We start from the raw sequence: 14,736 nt of genomic DNA on the forward strand, positions 1-14,736 counted from the left end.
AGCAGCAGCAGCAGCAACAACAACAGCAACAACAACAACAGCAGCAGCAGCAGCAACAACAAAACATGCATACCCTTGCGGCTCAGCAAAGTGCCGCACAACAGCAACATCATCCCCATCAGCAACCGCAACAACCACAGCAGCAACAATCCCAAAATCAACATCATCAGCCACCAAATAATAACAATAATACGAATAAGAACAATAACATAGACAGAGTAAAAAGGCCAATGAACGCTTTTATGGTCTGGTCCCGTGGTCAGCGGCGTAAGATGGCTCAAGAGAATCCCAAGATGCACAATTCTGAGATTTCTAAACGCTTAGGAGCCGAATGGAAGTTACTTAGCGAAACGGAAAAACGTCCGTTTATTGACGAAGCAAAGCGATTGCGTGCGGTGCACATGAAAGAGCACCCGGATTACAAGTATCGTCCAAGAAGAAAAACGAAAACTCTTTTGAAAAAAGACAAGTTCCCGCTCGGCGGCGGTGTCGGAGGAGTTGGAGTTGGCGTTGGTGTCGGTGGCATATTAGGGGTAGATCAAAGACAAGTCGGTAGTACGGGTGGGCCCCAGCAAGGACAAATATCCCGAGAGGTCTATCAGATGCCTAACGGATATATGCCGAATGGTTATATGATGCACGATCCGACGGCCGCTGCGTATCAGCAGCACGTTGCCTATGGTGGTCACATGGGTGGAGCGGCGGCAGCCGCGGCCGCTGCTGGATATCCAAGATATGATATGGGACATCATATGGGTGGTGGCAGTCCACCAATAAACAGTTATATGAATGGATATGGTGGTTACGCTGGAACCACTGTACCCGGCGGTTCACCTTCGCCCTATCATCAGCCTCAATCTGGATCCCAAATGTCCAGCCACAGTCCTAGCGGCAGCAGTATAAAATCTGAGCCAACGAGTCCTGCGAGTGCGGGTATACATACTCCCACACCTACCAGCGGACCGGGCGCCTCGAGCGCAGCGTCTGGTCCGCAACAGCAGCAACAGGCGCAACAACAACAAGCTGCTGCTGCTGCCGCTGCCGCCGCCGTTAAACGTGAATATATGGGCCAACAAACCCATCAAACTCATCAATCTCAGGGAGATCTTAGACAGATGATATCCATGTATTTGCCGCAAGGCGTCGACCAAGGGGTCGTCCAACATGGTGCTGGTGTCTATTCTCCTGGTCCATCACCGGATCCTTTGGCGCAACATCACTCGATACCACCCCTCAGTCATATGTAAGCCTTTCTTTATATAAAAAATATATATGTACATATATATATTTATACATATATATATGTAATATTTATTTTCAAATTCCCGCTCCTCCGTTCGGAGGATCTTTCGAAAGATCGTTCTCGAATATATTGTATGTTTGTATGTATGTATGTATGTAAGTATATGTATATGTATATGTATATATGTCGATCTTTTAGCAAATTTGTCGGATCTATTTTCTTCCTCTAACTTCTCTCAATCGAGAACAATCGTTCGATGGGAAACGCTTCGATACGAGTGTCTGCCTACGAACGTAAATGCACACGTTCGTCGTTTATACTCCTATCGGCTTTTCCTCAATTATTTTTCTATCGCTATTTTTAACAACACATTAGAATGTATAACGCATACTAACATTTCTATCGTGATACCACTTCACTTCTGGACCCTACGATCGATCCCAATGTATATAAATTGTTAACTTTTATTATCACTATCCTTATATCTCCTATGAACGTTCTCCTAAAACTTATTGCTGCAGCTTGGGTTATGAAGTTAATTGCCAGGAAGAAGATAATTACGAGATAAGTTTTGATTATCTATATTTAAAAATCGTCTCTCTCTCTCTCTATCTCTATCTCTATCTATCTCTTTATCTCTTTATCTCTATCTGCCTGTCTCACGTTCATACAAATTCGCTTTTTTATACCGCGATATTTTTATTTTCCATAATTTTAATACGTTCGGTACGAGGTATTTAAATTAAAACTTAGTTTCCGTCTAATCGTACAGTTCGTGCACTCATCTAAAAGATTTACATATATATACGATAATTTTTTAACAAACAATATAATATATCAATAGAAGATCATTCCTCTTATTTTTAAACTAAAAATCAATCGATAAATCAATGAACAAAATCCTCTAGTAATTAGAATTCATCATTGTTCAGAAGTTCAGAGCATGACCGTACCTTTTTCTTTCTCTAATTATTTAAATAAATCTTTTTACGTACGTTCTGTGTAAAGTTGTAGTACAGTGGCTACAGTGTGTCATAGGTTGAGTCAAGAAATACGAAAAATTGGCCTTTTTATATACATTTATCTTTTCCATTGTTTTTTTATCTTTATTTTCGATCTTTCATTTCGTTTCGCGTTTAGTACGGCGAAGCTGGTTTCGAGAATTTCTTTTTCTAATCTTATGAATCTCACATAGAGGCTCACGTTTACGCACGAAATACGATTATATATCCGTTTTTGTCATCTTCTATGTTTTAGGACGAAACAAGACGCTTATCGTTCTTACATAGAAAAAAAAAGTCTCTTTCGTAAACGCCGAACATTTCGAACGAGAAAATTGAGTTTTCGATCGAAACGTAGCAACTGTTTTTTTTTTTTTTTTTTCCTCCAAAGAATAAATCAAGAGTATAATATAGTATATGATCGAAAAGTGTGCGCGCGCGTGTATGTGTGTGTGTGTGTGTATGAGTGATAATAAAAATTTAATAAAAGGATCCTTTCTATCGAGCGAAACGCACGGCCATCGCGATGATTTCTTTTGACTCATCCTAAAGATTTGCCAATAGATAAAAAAAAAATAAAAATAAATAAATAAATAAAGACGATATTATATATCATTAGTTAAAATCTTTTTAGAATCTTTTTGTAATCGGTAAGAGAGCGCGCGTGTTTCTCAAATGCACATAAAAAAAAAAAAAAAAGACGATGATCTCGCAGGATGATAGATTAGGGGAAAAAAAAAAAGAGAAAAATAGAGATTTTTAAGATGCATGAGAATTCGATCGAATGGGCAATAAAAAAAAAAAAAAAAAAAGAAAAAAGAATAAAATAACCTTTCTTTGAACGCGACGATGACGGAAGAAAGAAAAAGTAAGAAAGAAAAACATAAACAAAATAAAAACAAAACAAAATCGTGACAACGGACGTTATTCAAGGACCGACGGATACAAAAGTATGTTGTGTGTATATACATATATATATATATATATATATGATAAAACTTTTACGCTATACACGTACCCTTCAAAGATTCTGGTATTACGAGAGACGTCTTCTATATAAGAAGAAAATTCTTCAAAGTGTGAACATTTATTTAAAAATCTTCGAAGAGAAAGAGAGAGACAGAGACAGCATATCCTCTCTCACTGTCGAACAAACGTGAATTTTTGAATGATCGAAAGTGATATTCCGTCTTCTTCTATTATCGTAATTTCTTTTGTTTTTTTTTTTTTTGCTTCGCGCGTGTATATAAAACCGTCTCGTCGTTGTTATTCGGATATTTTTTTTTCTTTCGATATCGTCCGAAAAATGAAAACTTTGATCAGTCGAAAGAAGAGGATAATGAGAAGAAGAGGAGAGGTGAGGGAGTATGCTGTGTGTCGTGTTAAAAGAGGAAGAACGTGTTGAGATGACAGAGAGAAAAAGCGGGCGTGTATTTTGTTAGAAGACGGAGAAGAGATAACGCGTATCGAGGAAAAAAAATATATATATATATTTCTACTATAGTTCCTTTTTCTTTTTTTTTTTTTTTTTTTCTTTTTCTCTCCTTTCTTTCTATCGGTGATTATAGTATGATCATAGGCGTTTTCCTTTTTTTTTTCTCCCACTTTTTTCTCTCTTTTCTCTTTTTTTTTTTTTTTTTTTTTACGATCTTAATAATAGACTCGTTTTTCATTAGAAGAATACATTTTCTACTGGCTATGTCATCGGATATCTTTAATTAGTCGTCTTCAGTTATAATTATTATTATTATAACTACTGCTATTACTAGTACTACCACTACTACTACTATTATTACTATTATCTACTATCGAGTACTATCATGCTACACGTGCATCTTATTCTTTCCTAATTTGTCCAGATCACAGGGTCCTATTATCTTTCTTGTCTTTCCCTTTGCCAACATATTACTCTTTCATACTATCTATCTTTCGTCTATTTCGTATCATTATCATTATCATCATCACCATAATTATATCATAAATTGATATAATAATAACAATAATAATAATAATAATAATAATAATAATAATGATATTATATCATATCTTGATATAATGATGGTGATCATTATTGATGATATTATTATATCATAATCATTGTCATCGTCATCATCATCATCATCAGCAACAGCAGCATCATCATTATCATCATAATTGGCGTATATTTAGCTGTAATATTTATTCGTGACATTGTATATACTCCCATAGGGCTTATCGAACGAGCTTATCGTCGTTTTATTGTGACCGATCGACGCAAGAGAGAGCTAACGTTGGACTGCTTCATCCACTAGAAATTTAAACTCTGATTTCTTCCTCACGCACCAACTCCTTCGAAATGCATAAGAAGAAATACTCAACCACATCAAGAAATATGGCTGACATATACACGTCACAAAACACACTATCATATTTCTCCCTTTTATTTGTCGTTTATCATAAATACACACACACACACATATATATATATACACATTCTCTCTCTCTCTCTCTCTCTCTCTTTTATCCCCTATCTTTCTTTTTCTCTTTCCTTTATCCGTTATCTTTTTCTTCCCAACATGGACCAACGTATTTATATTAGGTAGAAGAAAGAAAGAAGAAAAGAAACGGAGTGCGAAAATACGTATACAAGTAAAAGACCAAATATAAACAAACGAAACAAACAAAGCTATGGGACATGTGAGAGAGAGAGAGAGAGAGAGAGAGAGAGAGAGAGAGAGAGAGAGAGAGAGAGAGAGATAGAGAGAGAGAGAGAGAGAATGATAATATAAATACTTATATACATATACATAATAATATACATCGTACTACTTGCACAACATAGATGTGCGCGTGGTACAACGATCGATGTTGCAGTTACTGCTGCTTGCTGTAATTACGATTCAGTCTGTGATAAGAGCTCGAAAAAAGTATATCACAATCGTTGCGAGCTTTGTATATATATATATATATATATATATATATATATATATATATATATACATAAATTTACATTTATAAGAGATATTGTTAATTAATCGCAGGAAAAGAAAAATAATTCAGGTCTTTTGTATATTATCTATACGTTACGTGAAATATTACGCCTCCTTCTTACTATCACTACCACTGCTACTACTACTGCTATTACTACTACTACTACTATTATTACTACTGCTACTACTGCTACTACTACTTCCATTAATTTCTTATCGTGTTCACGAAAAAGACAATTCGAGAAATTAATTCATTGTCAATGTTCATTTTTTCTCTATAATTTTTCTCTTCTTTGTTTCTTCGCTTATATTATTTTATTAAACGTCTAATAATATTTAAAGTTTAGATTTTATTTTGTATTTTGTCGTTCTTTTTTTTTTTTCTTTCTTTCTTTTTTTTTTCTTTTTTTTTCTCTTTCCTCTTCTTCTTCTCTCTATCCACATAACGATAGCGAAGGTGTTGAAGAGAAAAAAGAAGAAGAAGAAAAAAAAAATAAAAGAAAAAGAATTAAAAGAAAATGAAAAAATAAAAAAGAAAAAAAAATATTAAAAAGAAAACTAGCTACAGAATCCGATAAAAAATGGATCGATTATTATAATTATGTTTTTATCATCGGATTTAACAACGAATCAAATGACTTATCATTATTTTGTAATTATCATCGAATGTGCATACATATAATGTCTTTTCATCTATCATCATCCCTTCGAATCTCTTCTCTTACAAATTGAATGCGATCGATGATTGAATCGCGAATTGATAATCACTTATTGTAATAAAACGTAGTGACGTTAGATTATTCGATAGAGAGAGAGAAAGAGAGAGAGAAAAAAAAAGAAAGAGATAGAGAAAGAGAGATAGAAAAGCACATTTGAAATTTATTGATTGCTAAAAGCAAATTTCTTTTTTTAAATAAAGAAAAAAAATTATATATGTATATATATATAGACATATAGATATATTATTAATAAATATTATGAATAAATATGATACAAGTAAAAAAAAAAAAAAAGTCGTATCCCGTAAAAAGTCCACACGTTGATTATCGTCGATATGTGGTTGAACTTCTTTTTCTTTCCTTTTTTCTCCTTTCTTTTTTCTTTTTTCCTTTTTCTTTTCCCTTTTCTTTTCTTTTTTTTCTTTCTTTTTTTTTTTTTTTTTTTTTTTTTTTTGTGTCAGAGAGAAAAAGCATAATTTTATTTAATTAAAACAAATTGTTTTCTTTTTTTATATTGTAATATATTTCTCCCTGATACAATTTAAATTTTTAATTATTTTTAATTAATTGACGATATGCGTGCGAGTTAACGTGTTTTATGCTTATTTGCGACTATGTTGGACTTTTTTCGCGATATCAAGAGAAACATGTATATATTTACACACACATACATACATACACACACACACACACACACACACACACACACATACGCACAAATATGGTTCATATTCAAATAAATATAAGTACTTTCAGTAATAATTAATATAAAATCTACAAAATTCTTCTGTAACCTGTAGGTTCCATTAAAAAAAAAAAAAAAAGAAAAAAAAAAAAGAGAAAAAAAGTAAAAAATACAACAGTATATATATATATATATACACAAAAATATATATATATATATATATGTAAGTGTACATATATATATATATATAAAAGTTAATGGAAAAAAGTTATTGTATTTACATTTTTCTTGCGTTGAATAGAAAAAAAAGAAAAAAAAAACATTTATTCGTACGAGAAACCCATATACGAATAAACGAAGGACAAAAGAAAAGAAAAGAAAAAGACGATGAGAGAATTCGTCAAAATTATCCATGAATTATACTAATGACGGGGTTTATTTCGTTACGAATTTTTTTTGTATATACATAATTTTTGGCATAGCTAGCATTTATGGTTTTCCAAATATAGGTAGTATATGTGTATGTATATAAATATATATATATATATATATATATATATATATATATATACATACTTGTGTATATTAATTAAGAATAGTAAATTACATTTTCAATTCAAACATTCATACGAGGTTTTTTTTTTTACATTGAATCCTTTTTTTTTTTTTGTTGAACCATAACCATTACTATATCCTCGAACATATCCATTATTCTCCAAAATTGTACGCAGTAGCGTTAATAAAACGCATAGAAGAGAGACGCATCAGGTAATTATGTTAACAAAATTTTCTCCAAATTCATTATGTAAAAGGAATGTGATTCGATCGGCGTTATGCATGCATTCGATAAAATTAAAAAAAAAAGAAAAAAAAATACGCAAACTATTAACAACAGGTCTCCTTGTTTGTTATTTATCGAACACGTCCGTTTGTATTTTTTTTATTAATGTCGCATAAAAAAAGAAGATTGTCGAGTTACAAATATTTACGAGGGGAATTAGTACGTGAACGCGAATATACACCATATATATATATAATAATAAATCTGGATAGTAGTAAGTAGTGAGTAGTAGTAATCCGATTCGCGAAGCGTAGGATTACGATCGATTTGGTGGACAGTTGAAAATCGATTTGATCTTAAAACATGTCGTCAATCCGTTCTCTCTCTCTCTCTCTCTCTCTCTCTCTCTCTCTCTCTCTCACACACTCACACACACAGATATTTAAAAGAAGAAGAATCGTTTTCTTTGAAACGTTCCGTTCGACGACGCGATGCGTTACAACGAGAGAGATGCACATTACTACTCCAGAAGTCTTTCTCTTTCCACTTCTGTTCCTCTTCCTTCGCCATCTCATCCTCCCAAAGTCACCTCTTTCCTCCGTGGAGGGTCGTAGTCGCGGTACCGAAATGTCCCAATAAATAAAACGCTCGACACGGACGAGCGGAGACATTAATTCGTGCCAATAAATATTCCCATCGTTCCGGCGCATAAACCTGGCGTTTGTCATACACACGCAGTCATTTCGGTTAAAAGGCATTCCCTCTGCCACTGAATGCAAATGCGAGTGCTCGTTGTGCGTGCCGTAGGGTCCTCCAAAGTGCTTTCAATTACGTGTTCCACCTAACGTTCCGGCCTGAGGGCCGTTTTCCTATGTTTTACATAACCGGGATTTTCAAGTGTTTCACGCCCCACGAGAATACGACGGCCGCCCGTGTGTTGCACACTGTTCTTCTTCAGAATCATCGTCGAATCAAAACTTATCTACCTTACGTTTATCTTGGTTTATTTTATAAGAATTTTGCTTACGAATTATTTCTACGGACGGACAACGAAACTTTGGTTTTCACTCGAATGTCTACGGGTCACGTTTGCACATTACTATTTTGAGATTTTTTTTCGTTAATCATTACGTGAAAACGGTACCGTTAGATCTCTTGATTCAACTCAAATGATATCACCAACGGGACGGATCTCTGTATTATCGATCCTTTTGCGATTTTATATTTGATTTTTTTTTCTTTTTTTTTTTTCTTTTTTTTTTTTTTTTTTTTTTTTTTTTTTTTTTTAAGTAACACGTGTATGATCAATCATTATTACGTTATTGTTCCGTATACAATGTTAACGTACCGTTACGCGTACGTAACGTATTAGTGCATGGGTTTTTTTTTGTATATGCAATTGTGTGTGTCCTGAATTTTTTGCTGTTTTTGTACACACACACACACACACACACACACACACACATATATATATATATTCTATCATCTTGGAAGATAATACTTTGTATCTAGAGAAAACTAGTAAGAGCATTTAACGATTTATCTATTTTCCTTTAACCGTTTAATTTCTCTGTATATTTTGTCGTGCATTAATCTAACTTAATCTACCTGGTGGTGTATACGTGTGTGTGTTAGAGTGTGTAAAATCGAAACGAAACGTCGCGTTTTGCATTTTGCATAAATCGATATTCAATTGTACGTTTGAATGAATATTTATCTCCATTTAAATGGCAACTTATTATCGAATCGAAATATATTAGCAATCGGCCAACGGGTAATTAATTTTCTTTTTCTTTTCCCCTGCTTTTTTTTTTTTCTTCTTTCTTTCTTTCTTTTTTTTTTCTTTTTTCTTTTTCTCTCTTTTTTCCTCCCGTAGACACTCACGTCTCGTCGTTTCTCTCGGTTAAATCTTGTCGTGTTATTACGTTCTCCTTTAAATAAAGAGAATCATCAGCGTGCGCTCTTGTCGGATAATCTTTGATCCTACGTATTTTTTAAAGATGGTTCCGAGACGAGCGCTTGTTGGGCACGCGCGAGAGAAGAGGAAAAGAGTACACGCACAAAATCCCCTTGCGAGAGTTGCAATTTGTAAGGCATCCTTCTCCTCCTCCTCCTCCTCCTCCTCCTCCTTCTCTTCCTCCTTTTGCTTTTCACCCTCCTCCTCTCACCTCTTCTTTCTCTATCGTCCTCCTCTCTTTCTCACTCGTATAACGTTCGCCGGTTTCTCTATGTATATGTATATAGATATATATATATATATATATATATCCCTTTCCCACTTGCTTTCTCAGCTCTCTTGATCCGAGTAACCTCTGCCACCACCCTTGAGTAAGATAATATTCACGGCCAATTACCTAAAACGCACTCCTTATGGTGGAACGTTGAGGCGCAAGCAGGCAGCAGGGTTATTGGCTGACTGCCATCATGCAATCGAGTATCCGGTGTGAAACGACCTTGTTATTAACGTTCAAGTAAGCTTTACCAGCCAATAAGCTCTTTGCTCACCCTTGCTCGATGCCAAAAGGATTCTATCTATGTATATATCGAATCTTCATGGTTTTATTATTCGATTTCGACTTCAAATGTTAGTTCAGTATATACTTCTTAAACTTCTTTCAAAGGATATCACCATTTGCTCCTTTTATAAATCCATACGATTACGATAATCGTTTGGGATGTAATAAATTCCAGTATCTTTCTCTCCCTCTCTTTCTATATATATATATATATATATATATATATATATATATATATATATATATATATATACATGTATAATTTATTTAGTTCGTAGTATATGGTATATGTCTCTCTCTCTCTCTCTCTTTCTCTTTTTCTCTCTTTATCACTTTATCTCCGTTTCATATTTGCAAATATTAAAATCATCATTAATGCAGTCTTATCATCAAATAAACAAGACATATGTAATTCTATGTAATCGCAAAATCAATTCTCTCTTCGCGTATCTCTCTTTAACCATAAACAGCTTGGCTAGTTTTGCGATAGGTTTAGGTACGATTTAGGTGTACTAAAACCTGGCGGGGGGCTTCGACGAAGGAACGAATGGTCGAAGGGAACCATCTCGAACCTTTCTCCTAGCCCTTTTACTTCTCTCTCTCTCCTTCTCTTTTTTTCACACGCATACGTATATACACGTACACGTATGCACGAACTCACAGATTCACGTTCTCTCAGCATCTTTTTTTTTTTTTTTTTTTCGTTGGGCCCTGACGCTTCCCGTGTTTATGGCACGAGCACGACAGTTATGGCAACGAACGGCCGTCATCGAGATTCCCAGTGGGACCTTCCAATTTGTTAATTGGCACGATAACGTATGTACGAGTATACGCGTCCATACACCAACATAATTTCCTTTCGTGAAAGGCATCTGCCATTTTTATCAACAATATCTAAACAAATTTGAACTATGTTCGTCGTCTCGCCGGAATGAAATTCCATTAAATCGCCGGATTTGGGACTGTCGTTATACAAAATCATCATCGATTCTCGCTCTTCAAATTTATATTCGATGACGTTAGCAACGAGTAAAAAGAAAAAGAAACAAAAATCGACACTTATTTTCTTTATTTGTCCGAATGAAAAAAGATAGAGAGAGAGAGAGAGAGAAAAATGCAGAAGCGAAAATGGATTTAAATTTTTCGAATTGTTGTTCGTAACTGCTGCTAAAACGTACAACGTCACCGATTTAAAGGTCGAACTTATGGAATTAATTATGTTACTCGAATCTATCCTTTTAAACATTTTTATTTTTTCTTTTTTTTTTTTTTATCTACCTTCGAGTTATGCAATCGTTGATCTGTTTCTTAAAATTCACATATGCATATCTAATATATCCACATGTGTACTTGCATAGTTATACATACATATATATATATGTATGTATATATATATATATATAATAGATACTCGAAATTTTACTCACAAGAGAGAAAAGAGCAAAGCCGTTGAGAGAGAGAGAGAGAGAGAGAGAGAGAGAGGAGAAAAGAGAGACGCCTGTAGCAGACTGGTCGGACTAGCTTCGGGGTCAGTTTATCGCAAACAAATGGGTTACGCTTGTTCGACGCCGTATTTCACTGGAATTTATTGTTTATTATTCCGGCGGGCTTGGGATGATATAGGGCCGTGTTTGCCCGGAGTAGCGTTAATGTCGTTAATAGCACCACCGGTTTCGGCTGCTAACCACCGACATCGCGGGAGCCGATACAGGGACAAACCTCGGGACAGGTTTTTCTTTCTTCTCCCTCTTGTTCTCTCTCTCTCTCTCTCTCTCTCTCTCTCTCTCTCTCTCTCTCTCACACAGACATACACACATTCATTCGCTCGTTCACTCCCTTCTTCTTTTCGTTCATCGTCCTTTATTTCACAAGCTAAGTCCTTTCGACGACGAGAGAATCGGCAAATGTCGTTCGATAAACCTCGATCATGTAAAAGTACACCTCTTTCGTTTGTTCTACTATCACACACTTACATATCTTTTATGCATTCGTACAAAAATAACATATTGTGTGTAATTATGGTCTTATCTCGTGTCTATTATATACATATATATATTTTTTTTTTCCTTTCTTTTCCTTTTTTCCTCTTTCTTTCTTTTTTTCTTTTTTTTTTCTTTTCTTTTCGCAAATTTCAAAAGCAATAAATTTACATAAAAGAAACTTCGCTAAAAATATTACACGATAAATCTTATTGTCTACAAAAAAAATCTTAGAAAATATATTATCTATTATTATCATTATATCGTATATTATATAACTTTTTCATAATGATAAATTCATTACGATAATCGTACGATGGAAACGTATAAATTGAATTAAGATATGATACGACGATCTGTATAAAGTAATATTCCAATAATAGCTAATTTAAAGGGTAACAGCGGGAGAGGGGGGGGGGAGGGGAGAGGACTAGATTTCAAAGATTAAAAAAATAATATCGATTTGCTTGTTAATGTCTATGGAAAAAGACATCGTTTCTTTTCAATAAACGATATCAAAGGGTTGCTTTAATTAGATGTTGAGATGGTCGTTAGTTAGCTTGAAGTGTGAATGATGGTACGTTATAAGGTACCATAAACATCATCGTCATCGTTTTTTCGTCCTTGTCGCGATCACACTCGGACAATGTATAGTCGTTGCTTGAGACTCGACTATTCTCTCTCTCTCTCTTTCTCTTTCTTTCTTTCTTTTTTTATCTTCACGATCGTCTCTTTTCACGGTCCGTGTGTCACCCCGCATGGAAGAACCTATATCACGCCAATCGCTTAACTCGCCGCAGAGTTGACGCTAATGCGTTCTTAATGCGAGACCAACCAGTTGTAGGTAAACAGTAGGGTTCTCGATCGAAACCCTTTTTCTCGATGAGACTTCCACAGCGTTGACCTTTTACTTTTCTCTCTCTCTCTCTCTCTCTCTCTCTCTCTCTCTCTCTCTCTCTCTTTGTTACGTAAAAACGCATATTTATTTCTATTACTACTAGTCAAGAATAATTCTTAATTTCAAAGCTTACCTATGACTAAGGATTAATGATCGATGAGCTACGTCTGCTATCAATCTACAATTTAATCGTCAAGCCTTAGCGTTAATTACGTACAGTTGAAGTACCATTGTTGAAAAGTTAAAGGTGGAAAAGATGAGTAAGAAATTTCTTTAAGATAGAAATCCGTCATCGTAAATAGAAAATGATTTTATATTATATATATACATATATATATATATATAATAATGATTGCATACAGAATATAATAATAAATATTATTTGAATTTATTTTTCGTTTATTATTTTTTCGCAAAGGATCGACGAAAATGAATTTCAGCTTGTTATCAAAGTGAGAGAGAGAGAGAGAGAGAGAGAAGAAGAAGAGAACGAGTCGTTTCTCACGAATTCTTCGTTATCTTTACCCTGTTGTGTCACCCTAACTCCCCCGCCTCTATCATTGTATCTGTGTGTCTCTCTCTTGCTTGCCAGAAGCATTATTGAGTAAATAAAGCACTTAACAATTATTTTCCGGACGGTAATTTTTCAGCAAGTCAGCCACTGATAAAGTCCTTCACTTTTCTCTCTCTTTCTTTCTCTCTCTCTCTCATTCTGTTCTACGGTATGCAGCCGATAAGACCTACGGGCTACTCGTATGCGCTGTATTAAGTTGAATTATCGTCACCCCGCGGTGCTTGTTGCAATGAAAACAACGCGAGACGTCGGGGACTTACGAAATGAGAAAGAGAGAGAGAGAGAGAGAGAACATAGGTATATAAGGAAAGGGACAAAATTCCTCTTTCTATCTCTCTTTCTCTCTCTATCTCGTTCTCTCTGTATCTTCCTAATGCTCGATTCGCATGTGCAACGGCGCAGCAACGGCAAACGAAAACGCGATTCGTTGGGCTGCCACTAATTTAACGCGATCGTAATCGAGGACTATTCGTCTTAATTTCGGTTGCTGCCCACGTTACCCGTGGTCTGGTCCCTTTTCTACTTCCGAGTTCCTTCCCAACTAGAGTAGAGAGAGACCGTTATCGGTTCTAGTACTTTACTCGTGTCCTTATACCATCGAATGCACGCGCGAATTTACGAGAGATAGGGACGATCGTCGGTAATGATTAGAAACGAAATTCGGGTCCTTGAAACTGTCTCGTACTTACGACTAAATCTTAATCGTCGTCGGCGCTGCCAACCTTTTTCGAGTTCCAAATAATCGGGATATAAAGGGCTTATAAGATCGCACCGGGGTTAGACAATACTTCGGCGAACCCCATTTCACTGATAATATCATGCGAACGGGTTAAGGAAGTGCGTTTCGAGTTAACGTCGGAGCTATTTTATAGACGCATTGTCCCACCTTTGAATTATATCCTATTAAAAAGGATTAATCATTTTGTCGTTAACAATCGAATGTGATATATTGTAAAATATTTAAGATATATAATAGGAATAAATGGAGGAACGTTAAGGAACAACGATATTTTATAATAAATTTGTGAAATAATTTCTATGGGAAGTTTTTTTCATTGTAATAGATATTATTTATCACAAAAAGAAATTCATCTTCTTCTAAGAGGTAAAATAATATATATGTATGTATGTGTGTGTGTGTGTGTGTGTTACGTTGAAATAACGGATTCCACGGATTATTTAATAATAATAATAATAATGATAATAATAATAAAAACGACAGAATCATCATAATATTCTAATTAAGAAATCAAACGATTTATTTCGCTGACATTAAATCTACAGGACAACTATATTCTATACCTTACGTAGACAGTCTCAGGTTCTCTCTTTGTAAAAGGATTAGGCGAGTAATCGTTACGACGATCAGAG

The 14,736-nt window shown here is 34.8% G+C and overlaps 2 protein-coding genes across 7 annotated transcripts in view; both read left to right on the plus strand.

Annotated features, from left to right (window-relative positions):
* LOC124432964 (transcription factor Sox-2-like) overlaps positions 1-6,072 on the plus strand; it is an 8,473-nt gene extending 2,401 nt beyond the window's left edge. The window contains exons 1-2 of the mRNA XM_046982367.1: positions 1-1,243; positions 4,453-6,072. The exon at positions 1-1,243 is cut by the window's left edge and continues 2,401 nt beyond it. Coding sequence (XP_046838323.1) covers positions 1-1,243; positions 4,453-4,543 — 1,334 coding nt within the window. The 3' untranslated portion in view covers positions 4,544-6,072. The remainder of the gene's footprint in view (positions 1,244-4,452) is intronic.
* The window catches only part of LOC124432962 (tetratricopeptide repeat protein 14 homolog), a 338,911-nt gene that overhangs the window by 248,284 nt on the left and 75,891 nt on the right, over positions 1-14,736 (plus strand). The window lies entirely within an intron of this gene.

This window comes from Vespa crabro, chromosome 2, assembly GCF_910589235.1.
Source record: "Vespa crabro chromosome 2, iyVesCrab1.2, whole genome shotgun sequence".
In the NCBI taxonomy this organism is placed as follows: Eukaryota; Metazoa; Arthropoda; class Insecta; order Hymenoptera; family Vespidae; genus Vespa; species Vespa crabro.